The 27496-nt window shown below is 40.7% G+C and overlaps 1 protein-coding gene across 1 annotated transcript; it reads left to right on the top strand.

The window, feature by feature from the left end:
- Positions 1-12597: 12597 nt before the first annotated feature.
- On the top strand, positions 12598-14561 carry LOC145070256 (zinc finger protein). Its single transcript, XM_079017193.1, has 5 exons — positions 12598-12683; positions 13278-13529; positions 13617-13710; positions 13906-13972; positions 14308-14561. Exons 2-5 carry the CDS (start codon positions 13370-13372, stop codon positions 14359-14361), a joined length of 375 nt encoding a protein of 124 aa, XP_078873319.1. The 5' UTR covers positions 12598-12683; positions 13278-13369; the 3' UTR covers positions 14362-14561.
- Positions 14562-27496: the final 12935 nt, after the last annotated feature.

Below are 27496 nucleotides of genomic sequence, written 5' to 3'. Positions count from 1 at the left end.
TTACCTTGTAGTTGTAGTTGATTGTTTGGAGTTTTAGAGTCTAGCACCAATAATGTGGATGCCTCAAATGGAAATCACAAATCACCACAAACTTGGAACTTTGAGAGAATAGTCACTACTATGTTGAAATCGGCCCTCTTGCTTTACTCACCTCAACTAGTGTGATTTCAAGAACCAAAGCCTCCTTTATATAGTGTGGTGGATTAGGGTTACATCCATGTAAACCCTAATACCCATGTCTCTTCATTTCCATGAGATCCATGAGTTAAAGCTCCATGGAGTATCCATGGACTTTCCATGCAAGCCTAGCCCATTCCAAATAAGCATTAGCCCACACTATATAAATATAGAAGCCCATATTTAATTAATAATACTTTTGATCACTAAATTAATCCTAGATTAATTATAGATCAATACTAATTAAATAATATGATCTTATATTAATATATTAGAACTTATAATTTATTAACAAATCATAACTTATACTATTATCAAAAGATTATCCATAAATTGTTCGGGTGAAGTGCAACCCAAATGGACCATGTCGGGTCGGGTCAAGTACATACCAAATATAGTTATGGACTTAGACACTATATCCAACAATTATAACATAACAAGCTGAACAGGATGCATCGGGTCCACAACTTACAGACTGGATTACCCCTTGGGCCCATAGTGTGAGTCTGGATTGCCTTGTAGGCCCACAGCTCACATCTGGCTTGTCGTCGAGCCCACAGTACGAGTCTCTCTTAGCCCGTAACTAGAATGCTCCCGGGTTTGTTGGATTACCACACGAAGCAGTCTCACCTCAACCCATCCCACATAACATATCAACATATAACATAACCACTAAGCATGCAGATAAACATATAACACAGGTAGTCCTACATATCTACCTAACTGGCATAACCACTGAGCATGCAAATAATCATATATCAACACAGGTAGTCCTACCGATCTACCTAACTGGCATTACCACCGAGCATGCAACATTAACTTCATACACAACATACTAACACTGCTAGGATAACATATTAAATGGGTCGGCCTTGGTGCCTTAGATCTCTTAGTATAGTGAGGATAACTCACATTGCAAATGTCGGCTCGGTAACTAAACTCCAACTCTCATATCACGACCGCAACCTCCACCGCCTATTATCATAATAGAACCCTACTCATAAGTTCTCAACCTTTCAAGGTACCCCATAAGTCAACTAGTCAACCCCTTGTCAAAGTCACAGTCAGCAGTCAAGGTCAACAGTCCATGTTGACCCCTACTCGTCGAGTACCCTCGGCTACTCACCGAGTTCCTTGAGATACTCGTCCACTCGCCGAGTCCCTGAAGTGACTCGTCGAGTTTCTAAGCTTTGCGATTGAAACCCTAAGGCCACTCCTCGATTTTTCCTTTTGCAACTCGACAGGTTCACACGCATTCATCAATTTGGGGAAACATTAGCCGACTCGCTGAGTTGTTCATCCAACTCGTCGAGTTCAATGCCGATCCTCATATGACTCGCCGAGTTGACTACGTGACTTGCCGAGTCCCTCTAGCCCTTTAACCGTGAAAACACTTTTTAGGCCATGCTAAGGCCCCAAATTGCAGATCCAACTTCCTTAGGCATGCTTATCACGTAAAATTGCAAACGTTACGGGCATGCAAAGAATTAATACCCTAAAATGGCACAACTAAGCTTGCAATGAAGTCACATCCTTGAGAGAAGGCTCCTACTAGGCAAGGTTGATGGCTTTATGAATCTAGAAGCCAAGGGGAGTCCAGATCTGAAGTTACAACTTCAGATCTTGGCTTAAACACAAAAACCTTTTCCTAAACTTATGCACCAAAGGGTTTAGGAGAAAATGAGCCAAGGGAAAAACGATCTAATACCTTCAAGAGAGACCTTTCTGATGCAGAACTCGAAACCCACAAGTTCTTGCTTCAACTAGCTTGCTTCCCAAGTGATCTCTTCACCAAAACTTCCCTCCAAGCTTAAACCTCCAAAGAATACACACACACGAGTTAGGGCCTTTCTGGACTCTCAATGGACTGTAGGGAGGCCAAAGGAGGCTTGTGTTTATTTAAATAGGGTGCAAAACCCCGGGATTTAGGGTTTCATCTGCCAGCTCCTACTCGTCAAGTCCCTTCTTGGACTCGGCAAGTAGGCCACTAAACTACGAGGACCAACCTGCCGCTACTCGACGAGTAGGGCAACCAACTCATCGAGTAGACCTTGGAAACAAAAGAATTCTTATTTAAATCAATACTTGAGAATCGGGGTGTTACACATATTGATGTGAGTTAACTATCAAATGGATACGTTAAATCACATGCTACGAAGGTTAAATAATCTTAGAGTGAAGGATTTTGTCCTATTGCACAGCGCTTGTCTGAGTTTAACCTTTGTAGGGTTGAGTCTTTTAGTCGTAAGATTATTTAAGTTTTGTTACATTCAATTGTATTCATGAAGTGGTTATCTGAAACTAATATGGGTTCTTCAGCAACTGATGGCAGGGGAGGTGAGAATCCTAGGAGAGACTAGGAACTGCATTAGTGCAGTTGCTATTCTGTTTAGCGGGTGTTGGAAGTACTATTATGAGTAGGTCATGGGTTCCTTAGAGGACGCGGGATGAATCTTAAGGAAAATATGGATAGGTGTGGAAGGTAGTATTGGGCCCGTACTACTGGAAGCACAAGATCCATACTCGAATTGAGAGAAGTCACAAGGATTCTAAGGAGTTGGTTGATGGTAGATCACGTGGGTGATACCATGATTCATGACAATGATGATGTATCTGCTGATCTTTTGGTTATGGTTGTTTAAGAAGAGGATGATCTTGGTGATTTTTTGGGCTTTAGTGGCCAGTTCAGTTTGGGTTTGAATGGTGTGGACCTAGGTGAGTTAGTTGATTTTGAAGTCCCAAGGGCCTTGCTCAACGTAGTGCAAGTGGAGTCTCAGGACTCAAGAAAGAAGTGGTTGTCTTCATTGGATCGAGGATTTCGGTTTGAGAATGGGTGATTGGTAGATGGATTGGAATGTCACTATCTATCTAATCAAGCATAAGTCAGAAACCTTTGAGGTGTTCAAAGAGTTTCAAAACGAAGTAGAGAACCAATTTGTGCAGAAAGATCAAGATGCTCCGATCCGATAGGAGTGGAGAATATTTAAGTCTTGAATTCTACGATCATCTTACGAATTATGGAATAGTTTTACAATTGTATCCTACCAGAACAACTCAGTTGAATGGTGTGGTTGAGAGAAGAAATCGAATGCTATTAGATATGGTTCGATCTATGATGAGTCGAGCTACACTTTCGATATCTTTTTGGGGGTATGCCTTAGAGACAGCTGCCTTCATCCTAAACCTCGTACCCACTAAGAAGGTTGCTAAAATACCCTCTAAGATGTGGAGTGTGACACGTCCTTCGCTAGCACATATAAAATTTTAGGGTCGTGAGGCTTTCGTTCATCGCGAGGCGAATGATAAACTTGATCCTAGATCAGAGAAGTGTTACTGCATTGGCTATCCACAAAAGTCCTTTGGATATTTGTTTTACAAGCCTTCTAAGAACAAGGTGTTTGTTGCTCGAAGGGGATTCTTCCTCGAGAGGGATCATATTTCCAAAGAGGAAAGTGGGAGCCATATTGACCTAGAAAAGCTTCATGAGTAAAGTGAAAAAAGAACCTTTAGTGGATACTAACACTCAAACTGAGGTGCATCAACTTGTTCACAAACTTTGACCTGAGGCATAGTAGCTTGTTGAACAAAATGTTATATATCCACCTCTGTAACATCCATAAAAATCAAGATAAATTTAAACTTTTTAAAACCAACCCAAGTTCACAAATGTTTTACACTCATAGTTTTCAAAACAATTTCTACATCAAAGTCTCCCAAAATCATAAGTGAAAACATAAGGATGTGTACGGTTATGCCTTCTCCTTCCAGCAGTCATCTGAAGTACCTAAAACATAACCCAAAATTGTAAGCCAACGCTTAATGAGACCCCCCAAATACTAACACATAAACAGATAACAAATACAATAACAACAAGTCGGGTCCAATCAACCATCAGGTTGGAATACCCCATGCCCATCAACCATTGTGTTGGAATGTCAATACCCTATGGGTCCAGTCAACCATCAGGCTGGAATACCCCAGGCCCATCAACCATCAGGTTGGAATGACATTCTACAATGGTTCTTGTCATCCTCAGGATGGAATACCCTCGGGCCCATTCAACCATCGGGTTGGTATGCCCCCGGCATGTTGGCTTACACACAAAGCTGTAAATCCTTAGCCACCAACCAAATATGTGCACATATAACAGATAATCATATAACAGTCTACACACAATCAGACAGATCTACAGATCACTAAGCATAGCATCATCCTATAAACCACGATATTGATCTAACAGATCACTACAGAACAATAGCATACATAACATGATATCGAATCCAAAGGGCAGGCCTTGGTGCCTTCGACCCGCAAGTATAGTGAGGAAACTTACCTCGCAAATTAGACAAAGTTGATGAGGTCTCGAATCTGAATCTCAGCTCTCTAACCAACACCTATTCCAACCAAATGACCAATCTCCATCAAAATCCCAAAATTTCCCAAAATACCCTTAAGGTCAAACTTGGTCAAAGTCAAAGTCAACTAGTCAAACCAACTAAGTCAACCCAACCGAGTCAACTCAACCGAATTGACCCAATGCGAGTACGCGGGGCATACTCCGATGGTATGTTGGGCGTATTCCGTCTTCGCATGTTGACCACCATCGGGGTGGTTGATCTTGTACACATGGCATACTTCAAGTACACGGGGCGTATTCCCAGGAACTTCAAAACCCATTAAGTGATTAATGGATTAAGAACTTACGTCCATATTTCATATCCAAGGCTAAAATACACTCAATAGCCATAAAGATTACAAGTTTATGACTTTGCATGCCCATTAAGTGCTTAACTCAACTTCTTTATCCATTAAGACATTCGACAAGATGAATGGAGCAAAAGCAACCATTTGAAACCCATATTTATGACTCAAGACCCTCCCAAGGGTCTGAAAGGACAACTTAATGGGTCAAGAACATGTTTTTTTTTATGAAACACCACATTTGGGACAAAAAGAACCTAAAACTAACCAAAAACATGATCTACAAGAAACTACACCAAGTTCAGAACTTGATACCTTAAAATGGTGCCAAAAGGTGATCCTGGATCTAAAGAGCTTTACTCCTTCAACGTGGTCTCCTCTTCCTTCCTTCTTCTTCAAGAGCACTAAAACACACACATATACACACAGGCTTAAAAATGGCTCCTCAAGATGATACTACGGTTGCAAACACATATGAGAGGGTTAGAGGCAGTTGAGGTGAAGGAAATGAGGCCATAAGGGTGCTATACGAGCCACACCCTAAAGATTAGGGTTTCCTCATCTGCCAAGTATGCCCCGCATACACTAATGTACGATGAGCATATTATGGCGCACCCTAGTATGCTCAACATACACACGTATGCACGGCGTACTCCCTCAAGGCCAATATTACGAAAATGCCATTAAGGTCCTTTTCAATACATTTCTTGAACTTTGGGACTAAAATGCAATATAAATGAATTAAAGGGGTTAAAATCATAAGTACCTCACATTGGAATGTTACAAACTCCCCTTTGCAAGTCCAATAGAGTTTGTCTTCCTCCTAAGTTCTATGCTTTCCATATAAGCATAGAAGGAGACATATTGATTAATGATCGTACACTGGTTGATATGGATGAGCCATCCAACTATAAGGAAGCAATGACAGGACTTGAGGCTTCCAAGTGGAAGGAAAGCATGGAGAGCGAGATTCGGTCCATGTAAAATAACTAAGTTTGGAATTTGGTTGATCCTACACCTGGCACCAAAACTGTTAGGTGTAAATGGATCTTCAAGAAGAAGACCAGCATGGATGGGAATGTGCACACGTTCAAGGCTAGGTTGGTTGCAAAGGGTTATACTCAAACTCAAGGGATTCATTATGAGGAAACTTTCTCAGCAGTAGCCAAAATCAAGTCTATTAGGATATTGCTTGCCATAGCTGCTTTTCAGGATTATGAACTATGGCAAATGGATTTGAAAATTATTTTCCTTAATGAAAAACTTGCAGATGAAGTGTATACGGCACAACCTGAGGGTTTCATAGAGCCAAAATATCCAAATAGAGTGTGTAAGCTTGAAAGGTCCATATCTGGACTAAAACAAGCGTCTAGCAGCTAGAACCTTTGCTTTCACAAAAAGGTCAAAGATTTTGGATTTTCAAGAAGTGAAGGCGAGTCCTGGGTATATATCAAAGATAGTGGGAGTATTGTAGTCTTTCTAGTGTTCTATGTGGATGACATACTCCTTATAGGAAATGATATTCCGACGTCTCAAGGTGTTAAGACGTGGCTTGGGAGTTGTTTCACTATGAAGGATCAATGAGAGGCTACATATATACTTGGTATAAGGATCTATAGAGATAGATCGAAACGTCTAATAGACTGAGCCAGAGTACATACCTGGATAAGATCTTAAAGAGGTTCAAGATGAAAGACACCAAGAAAGGTTTTCTACGTATGCAACATCGCACCAAATTGAGTAAGACTCAATGTCCTAGTTCTAGTGATGAACAAGAAATAAAGAGTCAAGTCCCATATGCTTCTGTTATAGGATCAATCATGTATGATATGACATGTACTCGACCCGTGGACGTCTCATTTTCTCTAAGCATGGTGAGTCATTTCCAGGACAATCCAGGCGACAGTCGTTAGACAACAGTAAAGAACATTTTGAAACACCTAAGAAGGACAAAGGACATGTTCTTGGTACATGGGGAAAAAGATGTGTAACATCCATAAATTTTACACCAATTTTAAACTTTTTCAATCATAAGTGAAAGTCAAATAGCATTATTTACAAAAATGTTTTCAAATCAATATCCATCAGAGAGTCCCAAAATCATAACATAAGGATGAGGAGCGGTACAGTCACGCCTTCGCCTTTCCATGATCTCCTGAAGTACCTGAAAAAATAAACTGAAAACTGTAAGCCCGAGGGCTTAGTGAGCTACCCCCAAAATACCAATACCACACTGACAATGCCATATCAGTAACAATCAATCAATCAACATGAATATTGGCCATCGGCCTGACTCGACCGCCCTACTGGGCCTACAGTCTATCTAAATCAATCCCGAGCCTTCGGCATGACTAGTCCGCCTCGTGGGCCTGCAGTCTCCCCGAACCGCTCATAGGGTATGTTGGCCTTCAGCACAAAGCAGGACCGCCTCAACCCAACCAATCAAGCAAATAACCATGTGCACATATCTATCATATACTGGCATATACAAACATCAAACATGTCTATCACATTGATCATCAATCATAGAATTCTCTCGTAACTAGAGTACCGACCTAGCAGGTCACTAACATACCAATCCTTACGGATCATAAGAGCATAACATACTGTTTACCCTGATTCCGATCTAACAGATCATAACCACATGTAGCATACCATACAATAACAACTAAAGGTCCGGCCTTGGTGCCATAGACCCTATCGATATAGTGAGGATAAGTCACCTTGTAATTGTCGACTCGGAAGATACACTCCAACTCTCGGATCACTCGACACAGGCTCCACCACCTATGATCATAGTACAATATACTCATAAGTCCTTAACCTTATAAGGTACTCCATAACCCACCAGTCAACCCCTGGTCAAAGTCAAATTCCTCAGTCAAGGTCAACAGTCCATGTTGACCCCAACTCGCCGAGTACCCTCGGCAACTCGCAGAGTTCCTTGAAGTACAATCCAACTCGCCGAGTCATTGGGGTGACTCGTCAAGTTCCTTCGATCCTCGTTCCAACTTTAAGGCTACCCATCGAGTTCCTTCCTTGCAACTCGACGGATACACACGCATACATAATACAGGGAAAACTCATCCGACTCACCGAGTTGTTCATCCCCCTCGTCGAGTTCACGACCATCTTCATGTGACTCGCCGAGTCAACTTTGCGACTCGCCGAGTCCATTCAGTCCTCTTTCCATACAGACTTGTTTTGAGCCATGCAGCGGCTCCAAATCATAGATCCAAGCTTCTAGGGCACGCTTATCACGTAAAGTTGCAAACTTTACGTGCATGCATGGCCTTAAAGGCTTCAAATGCCAAATCTAAGTTCTTAATGGGGCTTCATGCCCAAGAGGGACCTCAATCATAACCAAAACTGTGACTTTATGCTTCTAGAATCCAAGGAGGGTCCAGATCTGAAGTTACAACTTCAGATCTAGCCCATAGCTCATCATACCAACTTGAAAATCCATAAAAGCCCTAGAAACTCAACAAAAGGGAAAAAGGGAAGTAAGGATGGCACTTTTATACCTCCAAAGGATGCTAGCTGAGGTAAATCCTACTTCCCACGCCTTCCTTGCTTCAATTTCTTTGCACTCCTAGCTTTCTTCCTCCAAGATTCTCTTCCCAAGACTCAAACACCACACAAAGGCACACACACACACGTATAAGGACTCTCAGGACTCTCTAGAACTGTAAAGAGGCCCAAGGGAGGCTAAGATCCCTTTAAATAGGGGTGCAAACCCCGAGATTTAGGGTTTCATTTGCCAGCTCCTACTCGTCGAGTCCTAATATGGACTCGTCGAGTAGGTCACTTAACACGCGATCCCATCCCGATGCTACTCAACGAGTAGGTCAACCAACTCGTCGAGTAGAGCTTAACCCAAGAAATCTTATTTAAGCAATACCTGAGAATCGGGGCGTTACAAGATGAGTTGAGAGTTGCAGGTTATACAGATGCGAGTTTCCAAACTGATAGGGACAAATCATGTTCACAGTCAGGAGGGGTATTCTTGCTTAATGGAGGAGTGGTCACTTGGAAGAGTTCCAAGCAGTCAACAGTGGCAAACTCTACGTGCAAGTCAGAGTATATAGCGGCTAGTGAAGTTGCAAAAGAAGGTATATGGTTGAAGAACTTCATTGATGATCTTGGTGTCGTTCCGAGCATCAAGGATTCTTTGGAAATCTTCTGTGACAAAGAGGGTGCAGTTGTGTTGACTAAAGAACCCAAGGACCATGGTAACTCAAGACATATACTTAGGAAATTACACTATGTAAGACATAGAGTCGAGGATGGAGACATTGTCGTGAGCAGAGTATCGTCAGAGGAGAATCCAACCGATCCGTTCATAAAGCCATTATCAAGGATCAAGCATGATAGTCATACTAGATTTATAGGCATTATATTTGCTTATGATATTGTGTAATTGTTTAGTTGTTTAGTTTGATAACCTTTGAAACATTTGACAGTATGAAATGTAACAAAATTGATGTTTATTTTGTGGAGACTTAATAAAGTGTCGGTGATGCTATAATATATGTTAATTTATTAATGTGTTTCACTTTTGTATGTTTAGAACCAACTTCCAAAGTATTAATTTACTCAAACCTCCACAGTTGGTCATACTCTTGGAAGTAAGTAGTGATTCAAGACTGTCATGAGTATTGGTGGATTGACCATACTGATTGGGCATAACATAGTGATTGCGCCAACACTCATGAGTAATTATAAAGATTTAAGTATTGGAACAACCTGTACTTAGAGATTACTTCATGGATATAGTCACAAGTAATTCTAAGATGATAATATCTTTTGTTCTTCAAACTAAGATATATGTGGGGTTTTCCTCTATGATTTTGTTATGTATTGGTGTACTCCAACGCTATCCGTAACTGGTAGCTATAAGGGGTATATCCATGTGTGAATTGATGAAATAGACAAAAGCTATGTAGTCAAAGTTTATTTGTCCCTTCTGCCTTAACAAGAGAAGCGATATCTATGGGCCCCTCGATGATTTGGTGCTGACATCATAAATACCAGGTCGGGTCCTGACTAAAATTAATGTGTTCAATTTAGTGGTCAGATGCAGTCGTCACAAGTCTCTATCGGGAAACATAATCTTGAATTATGAGATTGACCATTATCCATGTCTCGAATTCATACAGATATCATGAGGATGAAGGAATAACTGATCACTTATCTAATGATTGAAACTGATTAGATCAGAGTTCGGTAGATACAGTGGATGACATTCTCTCTCTTGATTATTTAGAGAAGTATTGGACCATATATAGTTGATGACTTGTCCAATGGGAGACCGTTGGAAGAGTGTCCAAGGTCATTAACTATAGGTGATATTTCTAATAATAGTAGGGTCCTCTTGGTTTGCCCTCAAGACTCAAATTAAGTAGAATAAGTAAGGAGTAATTAGTTTATTAATTATTATGGTTTAATAATTAATTAGAAACTAATTGGAAAAACAATTTGGGAATTAATTAACAGTTTAATTAATAGAAGGGTTGAATATCAATTAATCAATAGTTGATTAATCAGGAATACTCTAGAACCCTAGGAAGAAGGGTGGTGGACGAAAATTCCATTTGGATAAAGGAAATTTCTGTAATAGGGTTATACAATCCCACATGGGCTTGATGATAAAACCCTAGGATGTATCCAAGACTATAAATATGACCTTAGGGATTCATTCATGGCTTGATTTTTCGCCACTTCTTTCTCCCTCCTTGTGGAAGAACTCTCCTTATAGTTCATCCCCTCCCAATTATTTTTGATTCTACTCTTTTGAGTTCATTGGGTGTGAACCAAGAGAGGGATTCTGGTTTGGGTCCTCATTATCCAAACAAGGTGGCACGCACGAGGAGTCAAGAGCGAAGATCTTTAGCTGCTAAAGAGGTATGTGATTCTTCCTTTGTGTTTTTGGTTTTCTTAGGGTAGATGTAATAGTATGAAACCATAAATCCATAGGTTGCATGTACACTTAGGTATATCGTTGTTTCGATTTTTCCGTTACCCTCATGAACCACACCTTATGCTCTTAAGTGTGTCATATATAAGCGACATTATATATCAATATATCATTGAATTCAATTGTATGTCTCTTCCACCACCACCCTCACAACCTATTGAGGCGTAGGTTGGGGTGCCTAATCACTCATCGATCAACATACACATATTGTAACTTACTCAACGACAATCGTCTTTCATGATCCTCTAAACATCATCACATTGTATCTAGTTCCAATTTCATGTCCTAGTACATATTTGTAGCCAATATAGTCGTCAAAATTGTTTTTCCTCGTAACCTCCTCTAGGAGTTTCATGCCTATCTCTGCATTTCCATGATTGTCTATTATGAAAATGTTAACGCCATATATGTGTCGACAACTTGATTCAACACCAAAGAATGAAAGCATTTCAAGCTTGATATTCACTTTGTGCGAGACAAAGTTTCCACCGGTCATTTCAAGGTCATTCATGTTCTGTATCGATACCAATATGCTGACATGTTCACCCCATGCCTATTGTCTTCGTTATGCACTGAGTTTTGCTCTAACCTGGCAGGTAGTGGTATGAATTGAAAATAAGGTGCCTTTTGTGGTTGTTTCACGATAATACCGTTCTTACTGTCATGGCTTCTTCATAATGGTTTTCTAGCACCATATTTTTATGGTCTCTCTTGTATGTGTGTGTGTGTGAGAGAGAGAGAGAGAGAGAGAGAGAGAGAGAGAAAGAAAGAGAAAGAGAAAGAAAGAGTCATTTATATTGTTTATTAATTAAAATGTTAAAACAAATAGAAAAAAAAATAGAAAGCCAAAATAGACAACTTTTTTTAACATTTTGACCTACTATATCCACAGTAAAACCATGCCAAAAAACTAATTTTACAAATTGAAATTATTTTGGAACTCAACAAATTACAAACTAGACAACTACAGTTTTCTCTTTTTTTTTGACATAAATATTTTTTCATATATACAAATTAAAATATTAAAGAAAATAGAACTTCACTTTCACATATTTTAGGTCAATGTCTTGATGATGTTTCATTTATATTTTTATAGTTTGTTTCTTTCCGGGAGGTTTGGTTGCAGAAATCGCAAGTTTTTTGTATTGGGCACCAAAATCAATTGATAATACGATATATCGCATCATTAGTCCTCTTACAAAATTTTAAAATCACTTGTTAACATTATAACATATATAACTTTATAACAAACTATGTAGTATTGTGCCAAAAAAGTTGCATCTGAATTATATATAACTTTCAGAATTCAAATTTAATATCAGAGTTCATAAAGAAAAAAAAATAATAATAAAAAAATAAATAAAATAAATAAAAAAAAATAAAAAGACTATTAAGAGATGATAAGACATCATTGTTTTCATTTTTTTAAACCAATAGTAATATATATAAGTAAAAGAATATTATTTTTAAAGTGAAAAAGGTGTAAAAAAGAAAACAAAGAATGGGTCATTTTCCATGGGAAGCTGCAAGGCTGTGGGCATGTTAAAATGTCCAAGATAACCTCACCTAACCAAAGTCTAAACTGTAATATCCAAGGGCATTCCCGTCTTTACATTCGAAAAAAAATAGATATCCAGACAAGATCCACGCCATTGAGAAACAAGGGGCCCCGAAACTGACCGAGGGTCGAAAAAGATGTATTCAGCAAGAAAGTTGCCAAAAAGCAAACAATAAAAATAAATAAATAATCATTTTTTTTCTCTATATAAACCCCTCGCGTCTCCTGAATTTCCTTTCTTTCTTTCCGCAATCTGGTCATTTCCACAAGGTACACCTACTTTCTCTCTCTCTCTCTCTCTTTCTATTTCTATTTTTTTCATTTTTATTTAATTATTTGTCAAGTTATATTTATTATTTAATTTCATTTTCTTGTTCATGCTTTACTTGTTATGTAATTAACAAATGGGTTTTCTCTTTGATTCATTAGTCTGTGAGATTTGGGGATTTCATATCTAATTCTTGTGTTACTTTCTAACAATGTGGAATGCATGTATTTGATGCAATGCCTTTTCTTTTTGACTTTTTGTTGAACTATTGAAGAGCAAATTCTGTTAAAAGTCAAAAGCAAATCCCTAAGATACATCCTATATTAGATTCAAGATGGTTTTCGAGGACATAAACACTTAATAAAACATGATTTGTGAGATCTTTTGATTTTTAATTAGGAATGTCGGTGGGATCTTGGTAAATTTGGAATTACCGGTGTTCTTTCTATCAGTGAATGTAATATCATATCCTTCCTCAATTGAAAAGATAGGGAATTCCTTAATTAAAATTAATTATCAGATCACATATCCGATCAAATAAGATGTATTTTTCCCTTATTTGTTTTACATCAATTATATACTCTTCTTTTTTGCAGATTTATAGCCATGAATAGCTAACGAACGAAATCTTGAATACGTTTATTCAAAAAATGAGGTGAAAAAGCATTGTTTTTTAATACCTGTAAACATGATGGAAGTCGACACTACAAGTTCGATGGTGAACAATATTATGATGATGGAAGTGGATACTGGAAATTCTCGGCCTTTAGAAGTTTCTACACCTGTAAAAGAAGGAAGGAAGCATCCGGAAAACAAAGGAAGTAACACCACTGTATTTATTAACCATGGTGGGTGTTTCTTTTATGAGTTAATACAGAAAGACCATTGCTTCTTTTCTCAAATATCTTTTATGAATCAATTATTTGATTTTGTAGGTTTGATTTCTTGGAACGAGAGCAGACGAAAATGGATTGGGGATCAATCTCAAAGATCGCAAAGAGAAAGAACGCCAGAAGATCCCGTGATAAGGTTTAATTTGCGTTCCAATTTGTTTTTTTTTTTCCCTAATTTTTGGTACAACGTCGAGTTTATAGGTCTAATTTTGACTTTTTTTTAGTTCAAAGACTAATTTCAATCTCAAAAGTCAAAATTGATAACGTAGCTCAAGAATTCAAATGCAATTTTGTTTGCTTTATCCACTCATGGGATTTGATTGTACTGCAGCTGGTCAACGACTTATGAAGATTTGCTTTCAAATAATGACCGTTTTCCTGAGCCAATCCCTTTATCGGTAATAATTTTCATTTTCACCATTCTTTCATGAAATCAAATATCATGAACATTGCAATGTTTCATTTTTCACCACAAATCAAATACTTTTTCTTCAATATTGCAAACATCTTGCCTACATTTATGCAAAAACGAGTATTTTAATGTCAAACTATTTGGCTGTAATGAAAATTTAAGTCTTGACTATTTTGATTTATTGTAACAACGAACACCCTCTTGGTAAAATCTTCTCCTCAAGCCAATGCATTCAAAAGTCAACTTTGTGTTGACCGAACAAAAGGGGATCTAATTTTTGTTATGTGGATTTTTTTTTTTTTTTTTTTTTTTTTTTTGCAGGAGATGGTAGACTTCTTAGTTGATATATGGCTTGACGAGGGTTTATATGATTAGATGATCAGTTGGATTTTACCATAATGTTCAAAGAAACTTGGATGAGCATTGTTCTTTTATCTTTTGATGATTTTTAGGATCAATTGTAAGTTAATAGCATAAAAAATTGGCTTTCAAAAGCTTAGGAGGGACCAAGAAGTAGCTTTGTAACAAGATTTCATGTACTTATAGTATAAACTTCTTAAGGTTTTTGCTATTTATTTGATCCTTGGTAAATTGTAAGTCAATTTTGCATAAGAAAATGATAAAGATGGACATTTTGTTACACCGAAATGTTAAAAAATAAAAATAAAAGCATGTGATGTATATGTAGATCAAGAAAACTTTATTTTGATAAATAGATATGGCAAATGTAAGATCTTAAACAATGAATTTGTTTTTAAATGATTTTTCAGATAGCTTGAGCAAGGGGTGTTTCAATTGATATTGGAGCATGAGTTTAAGGTGATGGAGATGGCTTCTGTGGATTGTCAACGCAAAGACAATCAAAGAACCGATTATGTAGCAAACAGGTTTACAAACCACGAAATAAGGTGGTGGAATAATTTGAAGATATCTATTGGAAGGCGTGTTGTTGAGAATTTAACTTGGGATGAACTACTAGAGAAGATGAAAGAACAATTATACACAGCTAGGTCGGTTTAGAGCAAGGGCAAAGAGGGCATTGGCATAGGGCTTATTTTTTTAAAGGGCCAATTTTTTTTAATATTATGTTCAGGACAGCTTTTGATGAACGTAGAAACACAAAAGAAAAAAAAAAACTTTGATCTCTTTTATATATGTCAATCGTAATTTATTCTTAAATGTTAAAACTTAAAAAGAATTAAGAGCTGAAATGTAGGAGTTAGATAAACAAAATGTTTTTCAAAAATATAATAACAAACAATCTTTCAAACTCATATTGATAAAAACTTAGTGAAATCAAAAACTAAAACCCTAAAAAGGTTTACGATTTTTGTGGACCGTCTCCAAACCCTTCGTCTGCCCTTCGTCTTCCAGTTTTGAACTGTTGCCGGCTGCCGACTCACTGTTCTAGCAGTCTCCGATCTCCGGCGATTGCAATATGTTTTGAACCGTTCTTGGTGTAAAAAATATGGACTTGTGGTTATGGTCGTCTCCCACATCCTTGTCTTCGATCGCGTAGCATACCCATGTCTCTTAATCGAACTGAAGACTGACGGTCGCCGACGTTGTTGTAACCTTCGTTGCTTCTACTACATTTGAATATTTTGTAGGTAAAGCTCTTTCTCCTTCTGAATTATTTTGTAGGTAAAACTCTCTCCTTTTGAGATTTGTTAGATTTCTTTTGGGGCTTTTTATTTATGCACACCATCCTATCACACTCCATTTTATTTTGACCTAAGATTAATCATCTTTTGACTGAGTTTTATTGACTATATTTTTCTACATTAAAGACTTAAACTCATCTTTTTGTTTTTATTATTGCACGTCTTTTTTATTTTATTTCTTTATTTCTTTTTTATTTATAACAATAAGATAGTTTTCAACAATAAATATTAAAGTTATGTTACTATTTTATTTTGTTTCCATATATTTAACGTTTTACTAAGTTTTCAATAATTTTATTACTGCATCTCTTTTGACAAAATTTGGAAAACTTAACTTTTTTTTATTATAATAAAACGCATACTTTAAAAAAAAATAATAGACTTAAATTATATAATAGAAATATATTTATTATTAGGTTACATGTAAAAGAATAGAAAAGGTTTATATGATTTTTAATAATAGTTTTAATATTTTCTTTTTGAAATGATATATATTCAGATTTTTTTATTTTGTAGTTATTATTATTTTATTTTGCAAATATGTCTCTTAAATTTATTTTTATAATATTTTTATTAATATATGTGTTTATTAACATTATAATTATGGGCTTCTAAAAATACAACCAATTTTTCTTAAAACACATTAAATGACAAACACGTTTTAATATGTTTTTTTATGTTATGTTTTTTTATTTAATGTTATGGTGAGGTTTTATACTGTATTTTTATTTAATGTTATGGTGAGGTTTTATACTGTATCGTTTACCGTTACAAAAAAAATAGTTTTTTATTTTAGTTTTACTTTTTAATGTTTTTTTTTTATTTTGGTAATTATAATCATTAATCTGTACGAAGCATTAAAAGATAATTTAGAAAATAATAAAGTTCGTAAAATTTAATTGAATATTACAAAACAATAATAAAGTTTGAAAAAAAAACTAATGATTTGAACAAAAAAAATTCAAAAACTTATTTTCTATATAATTTTTTTTTTTCAGTTTTAGATATTTTAGATATGTCAACTTGTTTATACTTTTATTTTTTAGTTTTAGAACACACACACACACACACACACACACACACATATATATATATATATATATATATATATATATATATATATATATATATATATATATATATATATATATATGGTGTTGCTAATAAGACATCCTTTGGATACCCTATTGACCATTTTTTAAAAAGTCAACATATAGTTAACTACTTATAATCAGTTTTTTCGTAAAACAATACAATTTCAACAAATAAAAATATTTCAAAATTAAATTAGGGTGTCTATATGGTAAAATGGGGTGTCTTAACCATTAATTAAGTAAGAGAGAGAAAATTATTTTTTTCAATGATGAGTTAATTATGACTTTAAATAGGCATAATAAAATAGAGTGGAGTGTCTACGACACCACCCTTTTTTGGTCATGAGCGTAGAAGCAATTTAATTTAACGGGTACTTTATATGAAAAGTCAAAGTCTAGACCTATAAACTAGAATGGGAAAATGATTTATCAAGGTAATTAACTTTTTCGTATGTTCACATTTGGGTAACTATCTTTTTTTTGTACACATCCAGGTAACAAACTTGTTGGAAGTGTTCACATATGCCCATTATGACCTGCTATAGCAGATTACATCCTAGATGTGAACACTTTCAACAAGTTCGTTACCTAAATGTGTACAAAAAAAATAGTTACCCAAATATGAACAAAAGAGTAAATTATACGAATAGTCCCTGTGGTTTGGGGGAATTTGTGTTTTTGGTCTCTAACTTATTTGCACATAAACATATAATCATATAACAATCCACATCCAATCAAACCGATCTAGCAGATCACATAACATAACCTCATCCTAACAAGGATACCGACCTAACCGGTCACTAGCATAGCATCATCCTATATACCAGGATACCGACCTTAACCAGGTCTCTAACATATACCATCCTAACTACCAGGATGCAAACATAGCAAAGCAACAACATAACAACAATACCCGGATTACAATCCGATAAAGGGTCGGCCTTAATGCCTTAAACCCTGTTGATATAGTGAGGATAACTCACCTCGCAACTGTTGACTGAAAAGGATAAGATCACGCTACTCCAACCTCCGACACGAACTCCACCACTGATCAATACCAAAAGACTGAACTCAATAAATACCCATAATTACCAAAATACCCCTGGAAGTCAACTGGTCAACGCTTGGTCAAAGTCAAAGTCCTCAGTCAAAGTCAACCCTCCTGACTGACTCTACTCGCCAAGTCAACCCGCTGACTCGTCGAGTCCCCATACTCTGAAACTCCCATAACACGAATCAACTCGCCGAGTTCCATAACTCTGAGTCTACCCGTACTCAACTCGCTGAGTCATCCCTTGACTCACCGATTCACAGCTTAACCAGAAAAGGTTAGGACCTCACGACCAGACTCGCTGAGTCCAAGAACAGAATCGCCAAGTCCAAGGCTATCTTCAACCAACTCGCTGAGTTGTTCTTCCAACTCGTCGAGTTGCAGCCCATCTTCATGCAACTCGCCGAGTACACCCATGTGACTCGCCGATTACCACTAGCTCTTAACCCATACAGAGGATTTCCAAGCCATGCAGGGTCTCAAGTCCATAGATCTACTCTTATACAAGCCATCCATCACGTAAAGTGGCAAACTTTACGTGAATCCAAGGAGATCTAAGCATAATACACTCTTAGCTAAGGTTTGGGACTAAAAGGCTTCATCAATAGCTCTTGAACAGGGACTTTATGCTCTTTTGGATCATCAATACTCTAGATCTGAGGTAGCAACCTCATATCCAACCTCCAAACTCAAGATAGCACTAGATAGATTCCCAAAAATCCCACAAATGATTGATCTAGATGGATAACAGCTCAAGCAACGAATCCTTACCTCCAAAGAAGACTCTAACAGAAGAATAAGCCAAAACCTTGCAAAGCCCCTTGCTCCAAGCCTCTTAATCTTCAAATATTTCTTCAACAAACACTCCTTCAAGATCCAAATGCTCTCTAATTCTCTCACACACGAATATTAGGGTTTCTGGACTTCAAGGGAGAGCAAAGAGGTTGGGGAGAGGGTATTATGTTCTTTATATAGTGCTCAATCCCTAGGATTAGGTTTTTCTCCACATAGCACCAACTCGCCGAGTCCAGCTGCCGAATCGCCGAGTTGGCCACTTAACACGCGACCAAAATCGCGACCCTACTCGCCGAGTCCACCCATGGACTCGCCGAGTTGACCATTCACATTTTCACTTTGAACCCTGAACTTGCACTCCTGAACTCGGGATGTTACTTGTATGAGGTGAGTTACCTTCCAGTAAGGGTGGGTCTAAGGCCACAATGTCGGCCCACCAATGAGGAGTATTTAGAAGATAATTGTCTTTGTGATAATTTATCTTGGTCTGGTATGCGTACTGGTTATGAGTTATATCTGTATGATATGTTACATGATAGGGATAGTGTCCCTGATAGTGGTCCTTAGGACCAAAGGGTAGGTCAGTATCCGGATATGCCAGACTGTGTGCTTATATCTTGCTATTGTATGCTAGTGGTAGGGGGTGGAATAGTCCCCGGTTACCGGTTGAAAGATACCGATGGCGATTACCGGTTGAAAGATACCGATGGTATTGTATGGTATGTGGTATGATGGGGGAACTCACTAAGCTTTGTGCTTACGGTTTTAGTTTTTGGTTTCAGGTACCTCTTCGTCTAAGGGGAAGGAGCCGGTGGCGTAGCATGGCATCACACATATTTGATTTTCCGCATGGTGTTTTCTGGGATTGTACTCTGATACGTTATTTGCTTATGATGTGGGTTGAAACATGATACTTGATTTTATGAGATGACGTGTTGATTCAATATTTTCTAGTGAACGTTTTATGAACAATTTAATTAAAAATGAAATTTTTGGACTTGAATTTTGGGATGTTACAAGTTGATATTAGAGCCCTGGTTTGAGGGATTCGGACACGCCCTCGGGGGGGTGTCTGGACTCAAACTAAGGGGCTAAAAGATTTTTACAATAAAATGGTTTTCTAAGGATCTAAACGAAAGGATTTTAAGAAAGACAAGGTGTGTGATGTGTGCGACCGGTCGGGCTCAAGTAAGTTTTCCCCAAGATACCCATACATGTTATGTTATGCTATATGGCTTTGATTCAGAATTGCATGCTAGAATAGGACTAAGGATATAGGAAGATGCCTTGTGTTCCTGATATATGATTCTGATAATTGCATGCTAGTTAGGGCTAAGGATCTAGGAGGATGCCTTATATGCCTGTTGTATGAGCTGTATGCTAGGACTGTTTAGTCAGCAGTAGGATGACCTGTATAGGTTATGCCTGATTTGGTTACTCGATGCACGAATGCTGCTTGCTTTGTGCTATGGGGGTTCTGGCTATTTCCAACTAACTAAGGAGCAGATATGTAACAGTACCTACAAGTTAGTTAGGGGGAAATGGTAGGGGCTCCTGGTGCAGTTGATGGGGGAGGGTAGGTCGGAGAGTGCCCTAGGGGAGCCTAGGATGAGGTCAGTGGAAAGGGTATCGGAAAAAGGGACTTGGTGAGGTCGAAGCAATCCTTGAGGAAAGTACAGGTAGATGTGGAAGGTAGTATGGGCCCGTACTACTGAAATCAGAGGACTTGTACTCGAATCAAGGAGGGCCTAGATGGAACCAGAGACCTTGGAGAGTGAGTTAGATCTCTCGAGTATATGTATGATCCAGACGTTTATGCGTGTACTTTCAGCATGGTGACCACACGTCATGGGACAGGGGGTTCCGGATCAGGATCGGGATCAGGCTCGGGTGCGGGATCCGAGCAGGTTGATGACTGGCTACATGAGTTTATCACGTCTGAGATCACGAGAGGCATCCTTGAGTCGACCCCTATCATCTTCGGGTCGATCAAGGAGGGGATTGTTAAGCTGATGGAGGATCGCCTCCGATCATTCAGGAGTGACATGGCATCTGGCCAGTCGTGATCTCGCACACTGTCCTTTAAGGACTTCAGGGACAGTGGTGCACCGGATTTCCATGGGGCGAAGGACCCCATTGCTGCCAGACGATGGATTGCGGATATTGAGTCCGCACAGCTGACCATCTTCTACCCCGAGGGGTCGAAGGTGAGATATGCAGCAGGATGCTTGCGAGACAGGGCCAGAGATTGGTAGCAGTCTGTTGGTGACTCATTGGGAGCCTCGACTATTGAGGCTATGGCTTGGCCGGACTTTGTGACCAAATTCAAGGCGGATTTTGCGCCGGCTGTGGAGCTTCAACAGCTGGCCAGGGGGTTTTTGGATATGAGGCAGACTACGAAGACTGTGGCGGAGATCACCGCCAAGTTCCGGGAGAGGGCATTGCTGGTGCCCCAGTATGCGGGTGATGAGGATATGAGGAGGACCCGCTACCATGACATGCTACGAGCTGACATTCAGGAGCATGTTAGTTTTTCAGCTTGCCCTACCTTGGATTCCATGATTACCAGGGCTATGGAGAGGGAGATTAATCTGGAGCACGTACAGAAGAGGAAGGCAGTAGAGGGGCTGACGACCGGGGCTTCAGGGAAGAAGCCCAAGGGATCTGATGGTAGGCCGAAAGGCCAGGCAGGACGGGACCGCTGTGGAAAGTGCGGTCGGTCACATGAGGGAGCTTGTCGCACTGGGTCGGGTTCGGGCTACTATAAGTGTGGCAATGTGGGGCATTTCGGCAGTGATTGTACTGCCCCGCCCCTGCGGTACAGATGACAGACCTAATTTGCTTCCATTACAATCAGAGGAGCCACAAAAGGGCCAATTGCCCGAGATTGACAGCAGCGTCAGCAGCAGTACCATCAACGATGCCGGCCTCAGGGACGGTGCGGGTTACAGACGGACGAAAGGTCAAGACATAGGCTCTAGTGGTGAGGAGCCGAGCATTTCAGCTGACAGCCGAGGAGGCACGCGCTGCACCCGATGTGGTGACGGGTATGATTATTTCCCTCTGATTTACGTATATAATGTTTGTGATATTTATATGTGCTTTGTTTAGGATCGTTCTACGTGAACGGCATCCCAGTTCAGGTATTGTTTGATTCGGGTGCTACCCGATCATTTGTTTCTCCTGCGCTTAGCAAGAAGTTTTCTGAGTCTTCGGGCATGTTGGATTGCCCTCTAGAGGTCGAGATTGCGGACGATCGGTCCGTGCGAGCATCTGAGGTCTTCCGAGATTGTGTGCCGAGGTTATTTGAGGAGCGCTACTTGGTAGACTTGGTTCCCATTCCATTGCGTGGGAACAAGGTGATTATAGGCATGGATTGGCTCAGCCCTAATGGGGCAGTGATCGACTGCGTGCAGCAGTTGGTGCGGGTCATGACCCCAAGTGGGGGAGAGCTGGTGATTCAGGGCGAGAGACCACAGCGAGGACCAGCTTTATGTTCAGCAGCGAGAGCTAGGCGTTACCTCCAGCAGGGTTGCGCAGGCTATGTCGCGAATGTTATGGATACCCGGGAGACGGGTAGGGCGACGGTGGACGATGTACTTGTGGTACGAGAGTTTGCGGACGTATTCCCCGAGGAGTTGCCTGGGATACCTCCGGAGCGACAGGTGGAGTTCAGGATCGACCTAGTCCCTGGTGCGGCTCCGATAGCCAAGGCACCGTATCGGTTGGCTCCTCCTGAGATGCAGGAGTTGTCTACATAGCTGCAGAAGCTGTTGGACAAGGGTTTCATTAGACCGAGCAGTTCACCCTGGGGAGCCCCGATTCTGTTTGTGAAGAAGAAGGACGGGTCGCATCAGATGTGTATAGATTATCGGGAGCTGAAAAAGGTAACAGTGAAGAACCGTTACCCACTTTCGAGGATTGATGATCTCTTTGACCAGTTACAGGGAGCATCTTGGTTCTCCAAGATCGATTTGCGTTCAGGTTATCATCAGATGAGGATCAGAGAAGAGGATGTGCAGAAGACCGCGTTTCGGACGCGCTACGGCCATTATGAGTTCGTGGTGATGCCGTTTGGGCTCACCAATGCTCCTGCCGCGTTCATGGACCTCATGAACCGCGTATGTAGACCGATGTTAGAACGGTCTGTGATAGTGTTTATCGACGATATCTTGGTTTACTCCAAGACGCGAGAGCAACATGAGGAGCATCTGCAGGAGGTTCTGGAGACTTTGAAGAGGGAGAACTTGTATGTTAAGTTCTCCAAGTGTGAGTTCTGGTTGCGTGAGGTGCAGTTTCTTGGGAACCTTGTCAACCAGAGCGGGATTTCGGTAGACCCGGCCAAAGTGGAGGTCGTGATGAGTTGGGAGGTTCCGAGGTCTCCATCTGAGATTCAGAGCTTTCTAGGATTGGCAGGCTACTATCGGAGATTCATTCAGGACTTCTCCAAGATAGCAGTTCCGCTCACCCGACTGACTAAGAAGTCGGTGGTGTATCGCTGGGGGCCTGAGCAGCAGGCCGCATTCGAGGCATTGAGACAGAGGTTGTGCGAGGCGCCAATTTTAGCCCTGCCATAGGGCATGGAGGATTTTGTTGTGTACTGCGATGCATCCATCGCAGGTTTGGGCGCGGTATTGATGCATAAAGGGCATGTCATCGCCTATGCATCGAGGCAACTGAAGCCTCACGAGGCGAACTACCCGACGCATGATTTGGAGTTAGGGGTTATTGTTTCACCCTCAAGATTTGGCGACATTACCTCTATGGGGTTCGTTGTACGATTTACACGGATCACAAGAGTTTGAGGTATCTCATGGACCAACCAAATTTGAATATGAGACAGCATTGGTGGCTTGATGTGGTAAAGGATTATGATTGTGAGATCCTTTACCATCCGGGGAAGGCCAATGTCATGACCGATGCGCTTAGCCGCAAGGCAGCGCCGATCAGGGATATCTGTCTGAGGATGACAGTGGTGACTCCGCTTCTGGAGCGGATCCGAGAGGCTCAGCAGGAGGCTATGAAGGAGGAACATCGGAAGAGTGAGCGGATTATGGGGCAGGTTTCCTCTTTCGACTATGATAACCGATGATTATTGACTCTTCACCATAGGGTGTGGGTCCCTTATCATGGAGGCGTGCGCCAGGTCCTGTTGGAGGAGGCGCACAAATCCCGATTCTCCATTCATCCCGGGGCGACGAAGATGTATACGGATCTTCGTCTGGACTATTGGTGGCCCTGCATGAAGCGGGATGTGGCATGGTACGTGGAGCGGTGCTTGACCTGCAAGAAGGTCAAGGCCGAGCATCATATACCACACGACAAGATGCAGCCGTTGGATATTCCGTTGTGGAAATGGGAAGACATGACGATGGATTTTATCACCAAGCTTCCCAGGACCGCGCGTGGAGTGGATTCGATCTGGGTCATTGTCGATCGATTAACCAAGAGTGCCCACTTTATCCCGATTTAGGAGAGCATCTCGGCTGAGAAATAGGCCGATATCTATATCAGGGAGGTGGTGGCGCGGCACGGAGTGCCAGTTTCGGTGATTTCAGACAGAGATGTGCGGTTTACTTCCAGGTTTGGATAGAAGTTTCATGACGAGCTGGGTACTCGTCTGCATTTTAGCACCGCTTTTCACCCACAGACGGATGGCCAGAGCGAGCGGACCATCCAGACTCTAGAGGATATGTTGCGGGCATGTGTTTTAGATTTCGGAGGTAGTTGGGATACCTACCTCCCGTTGGTGGAATTCTCGTATAATAATAGCTATCATGCGAGTATCAACCGTCCTCCCTTCGAGATGTTGTATGGGAGGAGGTGCAGGACCCCGATATGTTGGGGCGAGGTTGGCCAGAGGGTAATGGGGAGCACCGAAGTAGTGCTCAAGACGACAAAAAAGATTCAGCAGGTCCGGAGAAGGCTTTAGACTGCTCAGAGTCGGCAGAAAAGTTATGCCGACAAGCGTCGATCAGACCTGAAATTCCAGGTCGGGGATATGGTTTTCCTGAAGGTGTCACCATGGAAGGGCGTCATCCGATTCAGGAAGCGGGGCAAGTTGGGCCCCAGGTACATTGGACCCTTCAGGGTTGTAGCTCGGGTGGGCAAGGTGGCATACCGGCTGGATCTACCAGCCGAACTCAGTCAGATCCACAACACTTTCCACGTCTCTCAGCTGCGAAGGTGCCTGGTGGACGACTCACCAGTGGTACCTTTGGAGGACATTCAGGTTGATGACAGCCTGAATTACATCGAGCGGCCTGTAGCGATCCTCGACCGGAAGTCGAAGGATCTGAGGAACAAGAAAGTGGAACTCGTGAAGGTGCAATGGCAGCACCGTAAGGGATCAGAGTGGACTTGGGAGCCAGTGGACGAGATGATGGAGCATTACCCCGAGCTGTTTCAGGATCGAGCAGCAGACTTCGAGGACGAAGTCTAAAATAAGTGGAGGATATTTGTAGCACCTGGTTCTTGGTACGTATTCTCTTATTTAATTCCTTGTGCATTTTTCATCTTGGCCTTGGACTCAGCGAGTCAAAGGATCGACTCGCCGAGTAGAAGCGGGAAGGGGCACGGGGTTTAAGTTGTGGACTCGCCGAGTCGGGTCCCGAACTCGGCGAGTAAGTTGCTGTGTGGACAAAACCCTAATCCAGGAGTGTGCACCCTATTTAAACACTCTAACTCGGGCTCCCTTGCCCCTAACACTTCCAGAAGAGCTGTAGAGCGAAACCCTAGCCCCCATATTGTTCTTGTGAGTGATTTTGGCTTTGTGAAGGAAGTTTGGAGCTTAGAAGAAGAAGGAGAAGGTTGAAGGGTGCAAGGAGGGGAAGTAGATCCGAAATATACTTTGTGAAAGGCTTCCATTCAGGTAGAAAAGTTCCTACCTTGATCTCTAGTTCATTTGATCCCCTTTTGTCCCTAATTTGTGGGTTTTAAGCCCAAAAACATCAAACTCTATGTGTTTATGCTCTATGTTTTGAAAGGACTTCAGATCTGGGCCTTATGGACATCTTAGAAATGTAAAGTTTTTGTGGTTGAAGTGATTGAGGTCCCTATTTAGTGTTTGACCTCATAAAGAGCTTGGATTTGCCTTTTTGAGCTTATAGGGCCATGCATGCACGTAAAGTTTGCAACTTTACGTGATAAGCATGCCCTAGGATCACAGATCTATGGTTTGGAAGCGTTGCATGTCTCAAATTTGGGTTGTATGGGAAGTTGGTCGAAGGGACTCGTCGAGTCCCAAAGTAGAACTCGGCAAGTTCTATGAAGATGGTCTTAGACTCGGCGAGTTGGATGAACAACTCGGCGAGTCTTATGAAGATTGCCTGGAACTCGTCGAGCTATTTTTCAAACTCGGCGAGTCATATGAACAGTTACTGAGTTAACAGGGGTTTAAGTGTAGAAGGTCCAACCCTTCGTCATTGCTCGCGGAATTAGCAATTTATCGAGTAGCAATAGCCCCAGAAACCCAAATCCTCAATATGGATGCTCTGGTGAGGATTTGGAAGCGAATAGGGGATCTGCTCGTGGGACTCGGCGAGTTGTTCTTCAAACTCGGCGAGTCGGATGAGTTTCCTTGTGGCTTTCGAATGGGAGAAGAACTCTTCGAGTTGTTGGCCCAACTCGACGAGTAGGGTCGCGGATGGGGACGAGTAGAGAGCGAGGGACTTGGCGATTTGATAACCCAACTCGGCGAGTCGGGTCAACTGGAAGTTGACTTTGACTTTGACTTGACTTGGTTGAGGGTAAAATGGTCATTTTACCCTAAGAATAGAGATCGGTTTCTAACCGAGTGTTTGTGGGGTTTGTAGCCGAAGTATTTCTGGAGCAGCAGCGGACGGAGGTTTCCCGCACTGATTATCAACAACTACTTATATGAGGTGAGTTACCTTCCAGTAAGGGTGGGTCTAAGGCCACAATGTCGGCCCACCAATGAGGAGTATTTAGAAGATAATTGTCTTTGTGATAATTTATCTTGGTCTGGTATGCGTATTGGTTATGAGTTATATTTGTATGATATGTTACATGATAGGGATAGTTTCCCTGATAGTGGTCCTTAAGACCAAGGGGTAGGTCAGTACCCGGATATGCCTGACTGTGTGCTTATATCTTGATATTGTATGCTAGTGGTAGGGGGTGGAATAGTCCCCAGTTACCGGTTGAAAGATACCGATGGCGATTACCGGTTGAAAGATACCGATGGTATTGTATGGTATGTGGTATGATGGGGGAACTCACTAAGCTTTGTGCTTACGGTTTTAGTTTTTGGTTTCAGGTACCTCTTCGTCTAAGGGGAAGGAGCCGACGGCGTAGCATGACATCACACACACATTTGATTTTCCACACGGTGTTTTCTAGGATTGTACTCTGATATGTTATTTGCTTATGATGTGGGTTGAAACATGATACTTGATTTATGAGATGACGCGTTGATTCAATATTTTCTAGTGAACGTTTTATGAACAATTTAATTAAAAATGAAATTTTTGGACTTGAATTTTGGGATGTTACAAGCTGATTGCTTGAAATTTGAGATCCTAGCACCAATAATGTGGATGCCTCAAATGGAAGTCACAAATCACCATAAACTTTGGAAACTGGAGAGAATAGTAGCACACTCTTAGAAATCGGCCACTCCTTAGTTCTCACACACAAAACTAGTGTCATTTCAAGTGCCAAGGATTCCTTTATATAGTGTGTGGATTAGGGTTACCTCCATGTAAACCCTAATACCCATGACCTTTCATTTCCATGAGATCCATGGGTTAAAGCTCCATGGACTTACCATGCAAGCCTAACCCATTCTAAATAAGCATTAAGCCCACACTATATAAATACAAGAGTCCATATTTAATTAGTCACACTTTTGATCACTAAATTAATTCTAAATTAATTTTAGATCA

This window comes from Lactuca serriola, chromosome 8 (assembly GCF_051521515.1).
Source record: "Lactuca serriola cultivar US96UC23 chromosome 8, Lser_US96UC23_V15, whole genome shotgun sequence".
Lineage (NCBI taxonomy): Eukaryota > Viridiplantae > Streptophyta > Magnoliopsida > Asterales > Asteraceae > Lactuca > Lactuca serriola.
The sequence above is the reverse complement of the archived record's forward strand: the minus strand, read 5'-3'. Positions and strand labels throughout refer to the sequence as shown.